The sequence below is a fragment of the Vulpes lagopus genome, chromosome 24 (assembly GCF_018345385.1).
Source record: "Vulpes lagopus strain Blue_001 chromosome 24, ASM1834538v1, whole genome shotgun sequence".
Lineage (NCBI taxonomy): Eukaryota > Metazoa > Chordata > Mammalia > Carnivora > Canidae > Vulpes > Vulpes lagopus.
In genome coordinates, this window is record NC_054847.1 from 16,964,568 (window position 1) to 16,981,379 (window position 16,812).

General features: G+C 42.8%; 1 protein-coding gene across 5 annotated transcripts in view; it reads left to right on the top strand.

Annotated features, from left to right (window-relative positions):
• MGAT5 (alpha-1,6-mannosylglycoprotein 6-beta-N-acetylglucosaminyltransferase) overlaps positions 1 to 16,812 on the top strand; it is a 286,577-nt gene that overhangs the window by 176,767 nt on the left and 92,998 nt on the right. For all 5 annotated transcript variants that reach the window (XM_041739318.1, XM_041739321.1, XM_041739319.1 and 2 more), the window contains one exon: positions 2,735 to 2,868. In XM_041739318.1, the coding sequence (XP_041595252.1) occupies positions 2,735 to 2,868 (134 nt within the window). The remainder of the gene's footprint in view (positions 1 to 2,734; positions 2,869 to 16,812) is intronic.

The window sequence follows — 16,812 nt, forward strand, 5'->3', positions numbered from 1 at the left end:
TGAGTTTTTAATGTAAACTTTGATATTAAAAAACATATATAAGTTAAGGAATGGGGATGTTTTATTAAGAGGATAGAAGGAATACCCCAAGCTATTCAAAGACTAGGGAAAACACACAGGGATGCCTGTGGCTCAGTGGTTGAGCATCAGCCTTTGGCTCAGGGCATGATTCCAGATTCCAGGGATTGAGTCCCACATCAGGCTCCTTGCAAGGAGCCTGCTTCTCCTCCCTCTGCCTGTCTCTGCCTCTCTTTCTGTCTCTCCATGAATAAATAAATAAAGTCTTTAAAGAAAGGAAAACACACACTGGTTAGTATCTTGGCTCCCCAGCTTTCTTTTTCTCAGACTGTGGGCTCCCATTTCTGTCCATCTATTGGTTTTCAGGCAGATAACATATTCTTGAGGATAATTGTGAAAATTGTCACTGTGATGGTAGCATGTTCCTTGAGAGCCACACAGAAGTCCAAAATAAGGAAATGCTATCTGTGGTCACTTGTATTCCCTCCCATTCTCTTTTTCTCCTTTCCTTGGGTAGACAAAGGGTGGTCATCTCATTAGAGATGACTAATGAGAAAATCATCACAGTAAAGTGGCAATTTACTATTGATTTTTCTGGAAAATCTAAACTGGTGTTTGCATTTTGTTTTTCTGAATCATACATTGGTGTAAAAAAAAAAAAGTTGAAAGAACGCCTTTAAAATAATTTGAAAAGGAGGAAAGAAACTTAATCCAGTACTTAAAACTCACTTGCCATTATCTGATTCTAAGATGTGGACTTTAATATTTATTTGCGTTTATGCTTACTGGTCCAGTAAGAGCCATTCAGAAGTATTGTTGATGTATAACCACAGAAACCAGACTTCATTGGCCAGACACAAGCTAAATTTATATCAATGTTTGGAGGATAACTGATGAATTTAAAAAATAAGTTAATTAATAATGAAGGTTTCAGCATTGATTTCTGTTTCAGCATTGATTCTTGCTATTGGTAGTTGTTTCTGTACTCTAAAGCAGTGATCAATAGGCTCTGTCAAGACCATGTAGTAAATATTTTAGGCTTTGCTGGCCACATGGTCTCTGTGGCAACTCCTGAAGTTCTCTGTTACTGAGTGAAAATAGCCATAGACCTAAGTAAACAATTAGGTGTTGCTATGTTTAAATAAAACTTCATATCTGAACAATGAAAAGTGAATTTCAACTAATTTTCATGTCACAAAATATCCCCCCGCCCTTTTTTTAAACTAACAAAGATCATTCTTAGTTTACAAGCCACACAAAAATAGGTGGTAGACCAGATTTGGGTGACCCAGTTTGAATACTTTGTTGGAAGAGCCAAATTAATCATCTTCATTTTTACATCTTCAGGCTCTGGAAGAAAGCAGTAATGCTCTGGTACTGTCAAGAACATAAAATCAACACAGCTGATTACATGAGATTTAAACTCTACCTAAAATTAAATACTCTTATTAATTGATGAACATGCTAAATGATTGTTGAAAGAGCTAAGGCATGCCATATGCTGTAAGGAGAGTAAGGCCTCTATCTTAGTCCATTTGGGCTGCTCTAACAAAATGCCACCAACTGGGTGGCTTAGAAACATTTATTGCTCACAGTTCTGGAAGCTGAAGTGCAAGATCAGAGTTCTGGCATAGTCGAGTGAGGTTCTCCTTCCTCCAGGTCTCAGACTTCTTGCTTTGTCCTCACCTGCTGGAAGGAACAGGGAATTCTGTGGGGTCTCTCTCATTTCTTTTTTAATTAATTTTACTTATTTTAGAGAGAAAGTGAGCCAAGAGCAGGAGGGGCAAAAGGACCGGGAGAGAGAGAAGCCTAAGCAGACTCTCTCCTGAGCATGGAGCCCAACATGGGGCTCTATCCCAGGGCCCTGAGATCACGACCTGAGCCAAAATCAGGAGTTGGACAATTAACCGAGTGTGCCACCCAGGCAGCCCTGTGGAGTCTCTTTTATAAGAACACTAAACCCATTCACGAGAGCTCCACCTTCACGACTTAACCCCCTAGTGCCCCATTTACTAGTACTGTTACTTTTGGGGTTAGGATTTCAACCTAATTCGGGAGGGGAATACAAATATTCAGACTACAGCCACTTCTACAAACAGTAGTTCTTTGTTTCTTCAACAACCCTTCATTAGGCACCACTGTATGCTCAGCCCTCGTTAGGGGTACAGCAGTAAACATGACAGTCTGCAATGCCAGCTCCTATGGGACTTTATATTTTGCTGGTATTTGAGCAATCTTCTGTGACTTGTCTGTCAGCGAATCTGAAGCAAAACATATGTATGTGTGATGGCTCAGCCTCAGAAGTCACACATGGAGATGTTTGGTATATATATTCCATAGTCTCTCACTTCCTGCCCACCAGTGTTTCTGATTAAAAGTATTCTCCATTTTTGGTAGTCCTTGAAGGAGGGGTTAGAGTTTTTACCTTTTTTTCTTAAGATTTTATTTATTTGTTTGAAGGAGAGAGAGAGAGAGAGAGAGAGACCGAGCATGAGTGGGGCTGCGGGGAGGGGGGGAGTGGGTAGAGGGAGAAGGAGAAGCAGACTCCCCGCTTAACAGGGAACCTGAGACAGAGCTCCATCCCAGTAGCCTGGGATCATGACCTGAGCTGAAGGCAGACACTTTACTGACTGAGCCACCCGGGTGCCCCAAGTTTTTACCTTTTGAACTTTGGGGTCAAGACTGTAGTTTTATCAACATTGCTTTCTCCTTTCAGGTGCATGCTCCGAGTCCTGGATTCATTTGGTACCGAGCCAGAATTTAACCATGCTAACTATGCCCAGTCTAAAGGCCACAAGACGCCCTGGGGCAAATGGAATCTGAACCCGCAGCAGTTTTATACCATGTTCCGTGAGTATTCTCGCTTCACCTCTACTTTCCAGAATGCTACCGAAGGCAAACGGGAAAGGAAACTAGAATGGGTATTTTGGGTTATGAGTCTCCGGGCTTTTCGCTGTAGAAATGTGTGCTGTGGAACCTTTCCCTTGGGAATAACTGATTTGTTGTTGTTGTTTAATTGGAATTGAAAGGCCATGTGAGCATTTTGTGAAAAGCCTTAGAAGCATCCGGAAGGAAAAAAAAAATGTTCAATATGAAGTATCAGTAAAAACCATTTGAGAAAGGACTTTGTGTGGATTCTGGATTAGCAGGTTCTAAACACATTTCATTCTGCAAATGGCCCACTTGATTACTTGATTACTGATGAGAAATGAGCTCTTTCATGTAGATAGATTTTTCCAGACAAAAAGTCTTAATTATTTAAGCATCAACCCTTGTAAAGAAAAAAGTCAGCTTTTTTTTTTAATGAAACTATTTTAAACTCTGTTCCATACTTAATCAGCTTTTAAGCACTAGCCCAGAATGAAATCTCATGTGCCCTCGTTCACAAGGTGTCATTGTTGCCAACGGCAGTGATAATTTCAGGAGGTGTTGTCACAGATACTTAAAAAATGGTGAATTAACTGACCTCAACAGTGGGGGCTTCACATTTTTCTGTTTCTGTAACATTCCCTTTCTCGCATTCACCATTCCTTACTGCTGTTATGAATTTACCGCCTCTGGCCTCGTTTCCTTAATAATTAGCTGAGGACTGTGAAAGAAACTCCCACATTTGGTAATGATCGTGCCCAAAATAAGCTTAAAGTTTAAGTCCATAGGCCTCGGTGTTGAGGTGAAGTCCTATTCTGGAAATGTCACGTAAGTTAAACATGACTTCATTTGGATGCTCAGTTTGGGGAGTTCCCATTTTCCAGAGTTGTCAGTATAATTTTAATCCCAAGATTTTCATCATAGAATTAGTATCTGAGATGTAAATCTGTTTCCTTTGTTAAAGCCCAACAGACCCATGGCCTACTTTTTCTCTGTGTGGGTGCCCCTCCTCCTTGTATGTAGTCACCTGAAGATGACCCTTTTCTCATGTTCACTAAAATAACAGAATACATTGGACAAATCTTTGCATGTGATGTATGAGACAATAGAATTAAGAAGGGTTATAGCAATCGGAAGGTAGTGATTTAAAACTCAGCTCATGGTCACATGTTCTTTTCAGCTCAGAAGGATTTTTAAGAGCATGTTATATGTATGGCAGACTTTTTTTTTTTAAAGATTTTATTTATTCATGAGAGACAGAGACATAGGCAGAGGGAGAGGCAGGTTCCCTGTGGGGAGCCTCATACGGGGCTCTAGCCCAGGACCCCAGGATCATAACCTAAGCCAAAGGCAGACGCTCAACCACCGAGCCGCCCATTTGTCTGACATTATTATTGTTCCTGGAGCTCTATCATCCTGCTATTGTAACCTGTCTTGGGCTCACAGTTTAGAGGACAAACTAATAAATGGCACGTTGGGTGACAAATGGCTGGCCAGTATGGTAAGGCATGATTGGAGTTAGCCTTTGGTTTGACTTTATTGTATAACTCTTGAGGGGCTGGAATGAGGTGGTACAAAATAATGTTAGAAGTGACCTCTTCATTACATCAGATGAAAAATGTTAGCTGTTTCTAAAAAGGCCAGAACAGCCTGAATGATATGCTATATGTATGTCCTCTACAAGATGGCATTGCCTTGTATCTTGAGAGTAGAAATAGGAAGTGTTTCCAGAAAGTATAAAGTTCTCTGTGAGAATGTTGAAATTCAGAGTCCTAAAAACCCATTTTGTTCTCCACGAATGGAGGATTTCAACAGTGTTGATTAACTAAATTGAAAGAAATTCATTGCTTAAAATGTAACTAAAGATGAAAACACAGATTAATTCCTATTAACCTGGGAAGGAGATGAATTTCCTAACTGATTCAGAATTCAGCAGGAATCTGGGGAGGAAACGGGTACATTTGACTGCCTTTAAAAAAATAAATAAATAATAAAAATAAAAAAATATGGTGAAAACATAAGCAAAATTCTATCTTGATGGGTTAGTATCCTTTAATATATAAAGAGCTTCTAAAGACTGAAAGAAAAAGTTTCATAATCCAACAGGAAAATGGGCAAAGGCCATTATTCATTTTGAGGAAAAAGAAGCTTATTGCCCCAAACATTTGAAAACATATTACCCTCATTCACCGTAAAGAAAAATGCATATTTTAACTGCACCAAGATACCATGTCCCAAACATCAGGCTCACCAGGATGCAGAAGTTAGTAGCATAGCTATTCCAATGCTGAGGATCTGTCCATCTTTTCCTGCCCTACTAGTGAGAGCATAGCATGGTACTAACAGGGGGAAGCATATTTGTCACGATCTAGCAAAACTATCAGCACATCTTCCCTTTGACTGAGCAGATCATATCTAAGAGTTTCTCCCAAAGATAAGTGAGCAGAAATAAAATATGATGCGTGCACAGGTGATTTGTTGTGACACTGTTCGTAATAGGCAAAGACTGAAAATAACCCAGATGGTCATGATAGGGAACTGAGTGAATAACATGGTCTGCTGACAGAGGGAAGTACTTTGAAACTGGGAAGAACAGTGAGGGCAGTCCACACAGCTCTGAGGGAGATGACTGGGGTACATTCAAGTAATGAAACCAGAATGCAGGGCATCTCGTCAACATACTCCGTTTTGCATAAGAAGACAGTGTGTGTGTACGTTAGTATATATGAATTTTCCTGTATTTTCAAAAGAAAAAGTGTAAGGTTAAATAACAAGCTGATGAAAGTGACTATCTCTGGAGGAAAGGTCTGCAGGATCAGGGACAGAAAGTAGATGTCCCTTTAATGCACCATATTTTGGGCTAGGTATCATGTAAACGTTTTACGTAATTTAAGAGAGAGAGAGAGAGATGGAGAGATTGAGAGAGAAAGCATTCACTTACAACTGAAAACAAATTGAAAAAAATGGAATAGGCCTAGTGCTCTATCAGATTAATATGACTATCCCACATAGAGAAAATAATTACTTGGAGTGACTTTAAAACTCCCTCTTTGGACCATACATTCACAAGAGGAAATATTTGCACTGTTATTTGAAACTATTAGAGGCATACTGTAGGAGCCAAGATTTTCTTTTTTTTTTTTTTAAAGATTTTATTTATTTATTCATGAGAAACAGAGAGAGAGAGAGGCACAGAGACACAGGCAGAGGGAGAAGCAGGCTTCATGCAGGGAGCCCAACATAGGACTCGATCCTGGGTCTCCAGGATCACACCCTGGGCCAAAGGCAGCGCTAAACCCCTGGGCCACCCGGGCTGTCCAAGATTTTCAGTATACAAGAAGGTGGGTAGTATTTAAAGAATTTAAATAAAGACTGTATGATCCTCGGCTCAAGGAGGGCATATCAATGTCAACGTACATTTCTCTTTAAAAAATAAATGTTTCCTAGCTCTGTACTTTGAAAAGGATCAAAAGTAAAGACGGCCCGTAGCAAGGAGTATCCTTGGCACTTAGATTGGGAACCTTTTAAATATCTTTCCTTCTCTAAGGACCTCCTGCTCGGTTAAATAGCCAATTCCAGGTCTAGGGCAGGAAATGTCCACAAAGGGATATCTCTACATGCCAGAAAGCAAGGAAGCTAAGGAAGACCCCTGGAGTGGAGTCAGAAGGACTGAAGAACCAAAGATGGGGTGGTCTGAGAATCAGGAAGAAGAAAAGCTATGGTGGATTACAGTCACATCAGTGACAGGCACTCCAGGAGTCCAGATGATCCTCCAAACAGGAGAAGCCCACAAAGTCCATCGATCCCCCCTTTGCTAGTTGCTAGGACACCACTTCATTACTCTGAAAAATAAAGGGAAAGAATCCAGCTTTGATCCTGCCTTTCTAGGCCAAGTTGTATTTGAAGATAATCAGAAAGTTGATGAAAGAAATTTGTTAATCATGAAGAAATCACAGCTAATAAATGCCAAAGGAATGAAGAATGAGAAAATCAGCATTTTAGTACTGGAACAAGGCAGGAATCATCCATGGTTGCTACAGCCTTCATGTCACAGGTTGATGGAAAACTTTCTCATGAAGGATGCTGTCTTAATTGGAGAAAACACGGACATGAAGAGGACAATTAAGTAGTTCGAGACCTTTGTCCTGTTGCATTGTGTCCAGGCCGGAGAATTGGCACAAAACAGTAACTCCCAAAGCCTGCCCACAGAGAACTTGGGTGCCGCCTTGAGAGGGGGTTCTTTCCTACCTATATGACAAAAGTGTGGGTCTGGCCCAACCCAGTCATCCCCACAAAATCTCCCATTCCCTCACCCTTCAGGTACATGTGGCTATTCCAGTGATCTGAAAGGGGAAGATCGTTGCTTTGAGCGTTAAGAAGGAAGTGTCAACTTATATTTATGCATTGTTGATTTTTTTCAAACACAACATATTTACTAGTGTTTCCTGTGTGGGTTGATAGTAATCATTACATACTTGATGTGTAAACGCGCACGTGTATTACAGGTGTACTAGATTGTGTTCTGATGGGGGTGCAAAATGGAAAGTGTAGATCCACAGGAATAGAGTGTTGTACTTGTAGAGCTCTGTCGTCTTCCAGTCCAGCTGTCGTCTGACCAGATTTAGCAGTGTTCCCGCATGTGTGAAGTGCAGAGAGGATGGGAAAGCTGGTCAGAAAGGGCCCAGCTGGAGGATAAAGAAAGAGAGAAACGCACCATTGCTGATACATCTTTAGGGGCAGTGCCATGGGGTTGTGCTGACCAAAGCATGTTTGCTCTAAAACTTAAATTCAGATTCAACACTTCTCACTTACTGCTTCTATTTCTCCTCTAACTCATCTCCTCACAGAGTTAGTGGAGTTTCTTGCAAGTTGAAAAACCTGATTTTTTTCTTATCGTTTTGCTCCAGATCTCAGAATTTCACTGCAACCATCCTCTTTGTGTATTCTGTTTGCATTTGGGCATTTTTGTACGTGTCAACATTGACTATTCATGACCCCTCCCTAAGTAGCTTCTATAGGGACCATCCAAGTGGTCAGACAATGCTGAGTCCCTTTGGCTACAGCTACTGAGTGATGATTTTTTCCAAGAAGTTGAAAAGTCTGATGGTTCCTGCACTCACCTCTTGTCCACGCTCCGGGTGGCCTTTGGGCTAGGCACTACGGCCATCCTCTTGCCACCAGAGCCAGCTCTTGAAAGCTCGGTTTGGTCTGAGCTATCCCCGCTCAAAGACTGTGGTGCCCTTCTTTTGCCCTCCCCCCAGACACTCCCTAACTTCTCCCTGGCCCTGCCAGACAGCCTGCTGGTCTCTGCAGGTCCTGCTAGAGGCCTCCCCACTCTTGCTCTCTTCACATCACCCTGATAGCAAAATGGTATTCTATTTCTTGAAGGCTCTATTTAAAAGACTTCCTCTATCCTTCCAAATTGAAGAAAAATGTAACCCTATGGCAAAAATAGAGAAAGCCACCTCCTCCCATGGAAAAAGCCCCCTTACTCAATACAAGCATTATCGTATTTTTCATGGGTTTATTTTTACATAGTTGTAAATACATAATAGAATTCCGAATCCCCCCCTTTTTCCCTTCACTTAATAGATAATTTTTTTTCAGGATTCTGCTTTTAAAACTGATTTCTAAGGCTGTTTTATCATCCATCAAGTGATTAGCTCCTCATTTGTACCTATTTTGGGAAACTTCTGTTGCTTCTTGTTGAAAATTAACTGCTTGCTTTTTCTGGGCTTGACAGAGTCTTGGCTTGACCCTACAGGTAGGTGTTATTTCTGTCAGCAGCCTTTGGTCAGCCACCCATACTGCTTTTTTTTTTTTTAAGATTTATTTATTAATGAGAGACCCAGAGAAAAGCAGAGACATAGGCAGAGGGAGAAGCAGGCTCCCTGCGAGGAGCCTGATGTGGGACTCGATCCCCAGAACCCAGGATTGTGACCTGAGCCAAAGACAGATGCTCGACCACTGAGCCACCCAGGTGCCCCCACCCTACTGCTTTGTCTGAGCCCCTGAAGGTGGTCTCTTCTCTATTTCTCAATTCCCAACAAGGTGTGTTATACCTCAATAAACAAATGCAAGACGTTTGCCCATACTATTTACGAAAAGAAAAGGGAAACACTGAAGTCCCTGACTCACCCTTGAGTTAGCCTATGTGGGGATAGCTCTAATGACCTGTTCGACACCCTCTTTCACAACTTCCCCTGGCCTCTGTAAAAACAGCAGTGGTGGTGGTGAACTGTCCTTATCTGATTGTGTTTGCCCCTCCCCTTCGCTGGAGACTGGCTGCACATAGCGGTAGCAGAGATGACCAGACTCCTCCCCACTGGGCTCAGGCAAGTGGTGTCCCAGACTTCTGCTGATGTCCTGTAGTTGGAAAGTTTCAATAACACTCAGCAACCTGCTGTACCACCTCACTTTTCATATAACCATCCTAGAATGTTTCCTGTTCTCTAGACAGCGCCCGTTGCTATTGGTTTGTTTTTAATTAATTAATGAATTAATTCTTTGATGACCTGCAATGTTTTGGCTGTCATTCACAATCTGAGGACACTGAACAATTTGCCTTCTGGGTGCTCACACTGTCAGGGCTGGGAAGTATTCAGCATTTCTCGGTACAGGTGGAAATTTGGGGCAGAAGAGAAGGGAGCTGTCATAGAGTTGAGTGAAGAACAGGCTGTGGGATTCTGGAGGTGTTAGTTGAGAGCCTTCCCATTTCACCTCCAGCCCCTCTCCGTTCTGTACGCCATCTGGCCTGCCTCATGCTGCTTGGCTCCTCTTGGCTTTTACTCATCTTCCGGGGTGCCATGTCTTCTCTGGCTTGCAGGCCATTATGTGTGTGCTCCTTGGTCTGGAAGCCCCTAGCTAGTTCTCACCCCCGACACACACACCCTTGCTCATCCTTCAGGGAGATGTTCTGTCCTCCAGAATCCTCCCTTCCCTGAGTGAGATGCTCCTGTTCTATGACTCTTAACGTGTATTCCAGTCCTACGAGCCTGGTCACTGCTGAGTCCTCCATACCTGAAGCGTTAACATCATTGGTGATAAGTATTTGTTGAATAAATGAAAAAAGAGCAAAAAGACCCCATTTTCCCCAACTACAGAATGGGGCTAATTAAAACATAAGTCAGATCATGACACTCCCGTGCTCACAGTGCCACAGCATTTCACTGTAGGGAAAGACCAGTCATCCCAGTGGCCTAAAGGCACCAATACTTGTCTGGCCTCATCTCTTACTACACATCTTCATGCTCACTGCTCTCTAGTCCCATACCTGTTTCTTAGGTGAGTCAGGCACACTGCTGCCCCAGGACCTTTGCATTGTTATTCCATCTCCCAGACATTCTTCCCTTTAGACGTCTATGTCTCTTTCTTCAGGTTTTTTGGGGGGTTTTAGCGTCTTTTTAAAAAAGATTTATTTATTTTAGAGAGTGTGTGTGTACACAGGTGGGTTGGGGGTAGGAGCAGAGGAAGAGGGACCGAGAATCCCAAGCAGACTCCCCGCTGAGCATGAAACCGGATGCATGGCTTACTCACACAACCCCGAGATCATGACCTGAGCTGAAATCAGTCATGGCCTATTTTCCTTTCATGCAAACGATAAACTTGTTGGCTTCAGTTAAGGATCACTCCCACGCATGATTTTATTTTTAGGGCCTGACAAGCAAAGGAGCTATTTGTGATTCAAACTGCCTTTTTGGCCTTTGACTTCGATCAGTAGGACTCTTGCCTTTTACTTCTGTGCAGACCAGTGAGTGATGGGATCAGCCTTACAGTTCCTTTGTCTGAGTCTCAGCCTTCAGGAGTGATGTTCTTCTGAGGAGTCCATTCCCTCCTAAATTGCTTTTTGACACTTGAGAAATTTACTCCATTGTGCCTTTTGTCAACAGTGCAGGCTCTCATCCTTTCAGCCCAGCTGTACGTGATCGTTTCCCTACCTTGCATCCTGACCTCTTCTCTCTCTCTTTCTCTCTCTCTCTCTGCTCATCATCATCACCATCTGAAAAACTTGAGTTTGGGTAAAATTTGAAGTATAACATCACTGGCTCTGGTTTTTAAAGCCAGATAACTTCCCGTGTGATGTGACTGTATCTGTCAATAAAGTTCTTTCTATCATGCCAGTTACGTCATCAGAGTCACCATCAACATCCTGAATATGATCATAGCCAATATCCTTCCCTGCTTTAACAAAGTTTTCAATTTGCAAAAAGGGTGAAAGAAATGTCTAATAGAACCCCACAGCCTAAACTCTGCAAATAAGTTTCCTTTCTTTGCTCTGTGACCTCTGAATCCATATGTCTATCTACTCATCAAGTCATCATTCCTAATTTTTTTGATGCATAAAAAAAACCATCAAAGTTCAGCATATCTTAACTACAGTTCAGGGTTGGTCACCAAAGTAGTTGGTTTTGTTTGTCTGTAACATTGAGTTATTTTACTCTTGGTCTCCTCAGATGAATATAAGCTCAGTGAAGGGAGCTTCATTCATGCAAGCTTTATTCACTCTTCAGCTCTTCCCAAGTTGTTTTCTGGCTCATAGTAAGTGCTTAATAAAAGTGCTACTGTTGAATTAGGACTTAGGAACCCATGATGTGGGAATTTTACCACTCTGCATCACTGGTTTGTTTCTCTTCTTCCCACCTTCAGCTCTGTGACCTAGATTAAAAGATATATTAATTTACCAATTAAATATTTATTGAACACCTGTCACTTAGTATGAATGAGCTAGTTTCCAGAGTAGAGTGATGAGCTGCCTTGGTTAATGATTCATCCCATGAATCAGGCTTTAGTTTTGGAACTTTGGTGCAAAAAGCCTGATGCTGGGAGTAGTTTAGGCATGGCCTCTGCTGCTTGGTAATGTAGATCTACCTATAGAGTCAATCACAGCAGTTAATTAAGTATTTCCCATTGACTTAGTCATGCATGCAAAAAAATATTTGCTGAATTTCCTACTATGCTCTAGGAGACGGCATAAAACATGGTTCAGCCTCAAATAACATATAGTCTGCCATCAAGATAACAAGGTGTGAAAGGAACTGTAACTCTTCACGATCTAAGAGGAGGGCTACTTATCTCAGTGTTGGAAAGTTAAGGAATCCCTCAACCAGGAGGTGAAGTGAACTGTGCCTTCAAGGGAGGAGGAGGTGAGATAAGCCAGACATGTGCCAGCACAAGAGAAGATGGGAAATCTGCATTGCAAACCCCAAGTAGGCCGTCATGGAGAGCAGCGATATCAGAGGGTGACTTGAAATGTAGCTAGAATGACAGGTAGGCTGGCCGGTGCTTCATCCTGAAGGACGTAAAGATTTTCAGCCAGAAACTGCCACGGTTATGTTTGTTGCAAAGAATGCCCTGTCAGGCAGTACAGAGGATGTGCCGGAGTAGGGAATAGGGAAGGAGGAAGGGCAAGGCTGAAGGTACGAGAAATCCACTGCCGATGTAACGAGAATGAGGTGGTCTATAGTACTAGTTGATTTCAATAGTCAAGAATCGGAGATGTCCTAAATGTCTTGTAAGGGTGTTTTGGTCAGGATTTCTGTCTTGTTGACTTGGTCACAAGGATTTGTTGGTTTTTGTCCTTGGGAGTTGTTGAAACCAGTTTTAAGTTGAGCTGGATTTGGGCTTGGGGGATATCTTTATTTTTCCCTATCTTGGCTTTGCATTTCTCTGGATTGGCTTCCTTCTCTCATGGGCGCACAGATGACCTCTGCAGCTCTAGATTTTACCCTGCCTGGTTGGTGATTGTAGCAGAGACACCCTGACTTCAAAAGTAGCTCTGACTAGTGTTGGAGCAGCTGTGATTGGCAGGACTTGCATCATACTCCCATCTTTCAAATGAGCCATGGGTCAAGCAATGTCTTCTGTATTATGTGCCCAGCCTTGGAGGCTGGGGAGTGGAGGCAGCCCACAAGTCAGGACTGGGTCAGAAACCCATCACCTGAAGGAGATAATTGCATGGCCTCGGAGAAGTGTAGTTCCATAAAGCAGTGCTGGCAGACCAGAACCATGGGGTTCCATCCCAGCTCATGGAAAGAGTTCATGCACTAGAATACTATACTAATTTAACAAGCAGTGATGAGCGGTGGGTATTAACCCACAAAGATGCCTGTGGCACATTTGTAAGTGAAAAAAGTTTGCAAAAAAGTAGGTATAATAGGATCCAGTTTTGATTTGAGTATAAAAAAAAAAATCCATGGGTGCCTGGGTGTCTCAGTCAGGTAAGCATCTGACTCTTGATTTCAGCTCAGGACATGATCTTGGGGTCCTGGAATCAAGCCCCGCATCGGGGTCCATGCTTAGCAGGGAGTCTACTTGAGGACTCTCTCCCTCTTCTTCTGCCCTTCCTCCTATTCATGTGTGTGCTCTCCCTCCCCCCACTAAAATAAATATTTTTTTAAAATCCACACAATGGTGATTATTTCTAGGTGATAAGGTGATGGATGATATCTTTTTTGCATCTTTTTCTATTGTCTGGAAAAAGTTTTACAGAGGATACATTTCTATTACAATGAGGAAAACCTAAATAAGTAATCGTTTCAATAGGGCAGAAGAAAACTTACCTGTTGTAGAAGTCTTGACAAGAATCGATGAGGCCAGGAGTACCTGGGTGGCTCAGTGGTTGAGCATCTGCCTTCAGCTCAAGGTCATGATCTTGGGATCAAGTCCCACTCAGTCTTCTCCCTCTGCCTGTGTCTCTGCCTCTCTCTCTTAGTGTCTCTCATGAATAAATAAATAAAATCTTTAAAAAAAAAAAAAAAAGAATCGATGAGGCCAGAAGTAAGAAAGGTACAGAGGAGGGAGAGGGTTGAGAGATTTGGGGAAGCTGACATCCTCACGACTGGGTGAGGACTGAGGGAGAAGCCCAGGCTGGCTCTGGGGTTTCTGCCCTTGGTGACCTGCTGGCGTGGGGGTCCCCAACATAGTAGGGCCAGCTGTAGTTAAGGCCAAAAGACCACCTGTTAAAATGAGTATTTGCACTTTTTAGCGCAAGTGCTTGGGACTTAGTGGTGGAAAGACAGACCTCAGAGACTCAGGCACTAAAAGAAGAGTCGATTTCACTGAAAAAAGAAAAAAAAAAACAACTTTTGAATTACTGCTTGGTAGAAATAGCATGCATCTCATTTATTAAGTATTTAATAAGCTCTGTGAAGACAGAAATCCATCTTGGTGTTGTCATTTCTCAGTACCTAGCATTTAACCTGGTTTTTTAGAAAGAATGCTCTAAAATGGTTGTGGTTGAGTGAATTATTCAAGCCAAACTCCCAGTAGTTCTTAAAAGAAGTTATCACTGTAATCTGCTTAGGAAGCTCATCAAGCTGATTTGTAATCATTTGTAAATAGGTGCTTCCAAAATACTTAAAATATGGCTTTTCTTAAAAAACAAAACAAAAAAGCTTGTCCTGATTTAAGACTGTCAGTGTTTAGCAAATCCCCTTCCGCTTGTCTCATGTTTAAAAATCAGCTTGGTCCCACGTAAGTTAGCATAAGTCACTCAAGAAACTGAAGTAATCTCATAAACAGTTTCTTTCCCCCTGGGTCTCTCATGTGTATTTTGGTCTACCTTGTAACATTATTTTCCTCTGAAGTATGTTAACCACTGTAGTTCATGGAGCCCAGAAAATAAAATATTTGGACTATGAGGCTATATGTTAGGATGCTCTAAGGAGCTTGGGCCCTGGGACCAGCTGGTCTGGCTCTGAATCCTAGCGTTGCCATTTCCTGGTGTACAGACTGGAGTAGTTTAAGTGCCCCCCCCCAACACCCCACCCCGAACTTTCTCATCTCTACAAACATGGTAAAAGATTGTCATGAAGATAAAATCAAATGGTCACTATAAACATAGCACTTAGCACAGAACTCCACACATACAGCTCAAATATTAGCCATTTTTTTAAAAAATCACATTTGTTTATCTCCTGGGATGGATTGATTTCCAAAAGTGCAGGATTTACTGTGTTCCATTTATGATGAAATTCTTAAAGTTTACCTTAACGTGTGGATGCCTTCTCTTTGAAACCTTCCCAACACAGGTAAATTTCCAGTTATCATCATCATCAGAGAAAAAGACAAAGCTTGGCCTGTTAGATCATCCCAGAAAGGTCATTTTGGGTGGCATCAGCCTCTCTTTCTGTGGCTTTGACTTATCATAAGTGATTTTAGGAGCACATATGTCGAGATTAGGGTCTTGAGGGACAATGTCACCAGGCAGATACCCAGCAGCTGGCCAGCTCCTTGGAAGGAAGCCACACCAGGGCCAGTGGTGACTTCTGAATCACCTGTCAGACAGCTGGCAGCTGAGTGACCCCTCCCGACACCTTTGGCCAGTGTCCGTGACAGGTTAGGCATTCCCTGGGCAGACACACGGGGAGGCCATGACCAGTGCTAGTGAAAGGTGGCAGTGCCAGGATTTCCCCCTCAGCCATGAGCTTGCAGCTTGTCCTTCCCCCAGCTAACACCTCCAAGGCAGAGAGAGGAGTTGAAATAGAGTTTGCATGAAAACTCAGGGGAAGAGCAGGTATTTGTAATTGTTCATACGGAATCAAAATTGATTTTGTGGGAAGCCCAGGTGGCTCAGCGGTTTAGCGCTGCCTTCAGCCCAGGGCGTGATCCTGGAGGCCCCGGGATCAAGTCCCACGTCGGGCTCCCTGCGTGGAGTCTGCTTCTCCCTCTGCCTGTGTCTCTGTCTCTCTCTCTCTCTCTCCTCTCTGTGTATTCTCATGAATAAATAAATAAAATCTTTAAAAAAATTGATTTTGTGCCAAATTACAGTAATAAAGCAGTAAAAGCCCACCACTTCTCACAAGTGGTGATCACCACTTGATCACAAGCGTAGATCATACGCTTCCTCTCCCTCTCACTGTTCAAGCCATGAGCTATAGGGATCTTTGACACAAAAATACATGCATATATGAGTTCTTTTCTTTTTCGGGGTTTTGTCAATTTTATTTTTGACTCTACCCTAGCATATTACATTTTTCCCACCTGTGGTGTTGTTTTAGGGGGGAGGATCAAAATTCACCTTCTTAAAGAAGCACTCACGTAGGGATTAAATAACTGAGTTTCAGAAACAATCCTGTAAAGCATGGAGCTTTAGTCACCACATAACATTTTCCAAAGATTTAAAAAAAAAAAAAAAAACGCAGTCTCAAAGTTTAAAGTGTCAGGTTCTATTTCAGAATTTTCACAGTTAACCAAAAGTTCTGCAAAAAAACTGTTTTTAGCTGCCTTATTGACATTTCGAATGCCCCGGGGGCTGTCTTCCCCTCTCTCCTCCTCCTGCAAAGCCCCTCACCACCACCTCCTCAAAAAGAAAGGAGAAGCAGCCAGTGCCCCCTTGTTGGCAGTAGAATTTATTCACTAATTTACTTTCCAGCCAACTGCAGCCATTGCCTCTGGGCACTTGTTCAAAAACGCAGAAATGAAATAACAGATTGGCCAGACCGAACACAACTCCCCAGTCACAACCCTATTATCTCCTCATTCTGTCACCCCCATTAGGCAGAAGCCCGGGAGACTGGACGGTGATAACCCAGTGTTTATGCAGCTCGTTCATGTCCACGCCTTGCGTCTTTCCGCTGGTGTCCCCGGTCCCTCTGAGTGTGGGGCAGAGGGGAGTGAGACCCGGGGCTCGGCTCCCAGGCCTTTGCGCAGGCCTGGCCCTGCCCACCTTAGGGGCCTTCTGTGCAGGCCCCTGCCCGGGAAAGAGCTCCTGCGTCCCGAGGAAACCAGAGTAAGACGAAGGAGCCAACTTGCCCCGTGTGCTTACCACCTACCCGTGAAGGAGTACGGACTAGGACGGGTGAAGCCGCATGTGTGGATTTTCTGAATACCCAGTATCTCTCCATTTAGGTTATTTATAGCTGCTCTATTCAGGTCAGAGTCAAGCAGAGCAGTTGCTTTATTTAATATTGTGGGGCCTCTGCAGGG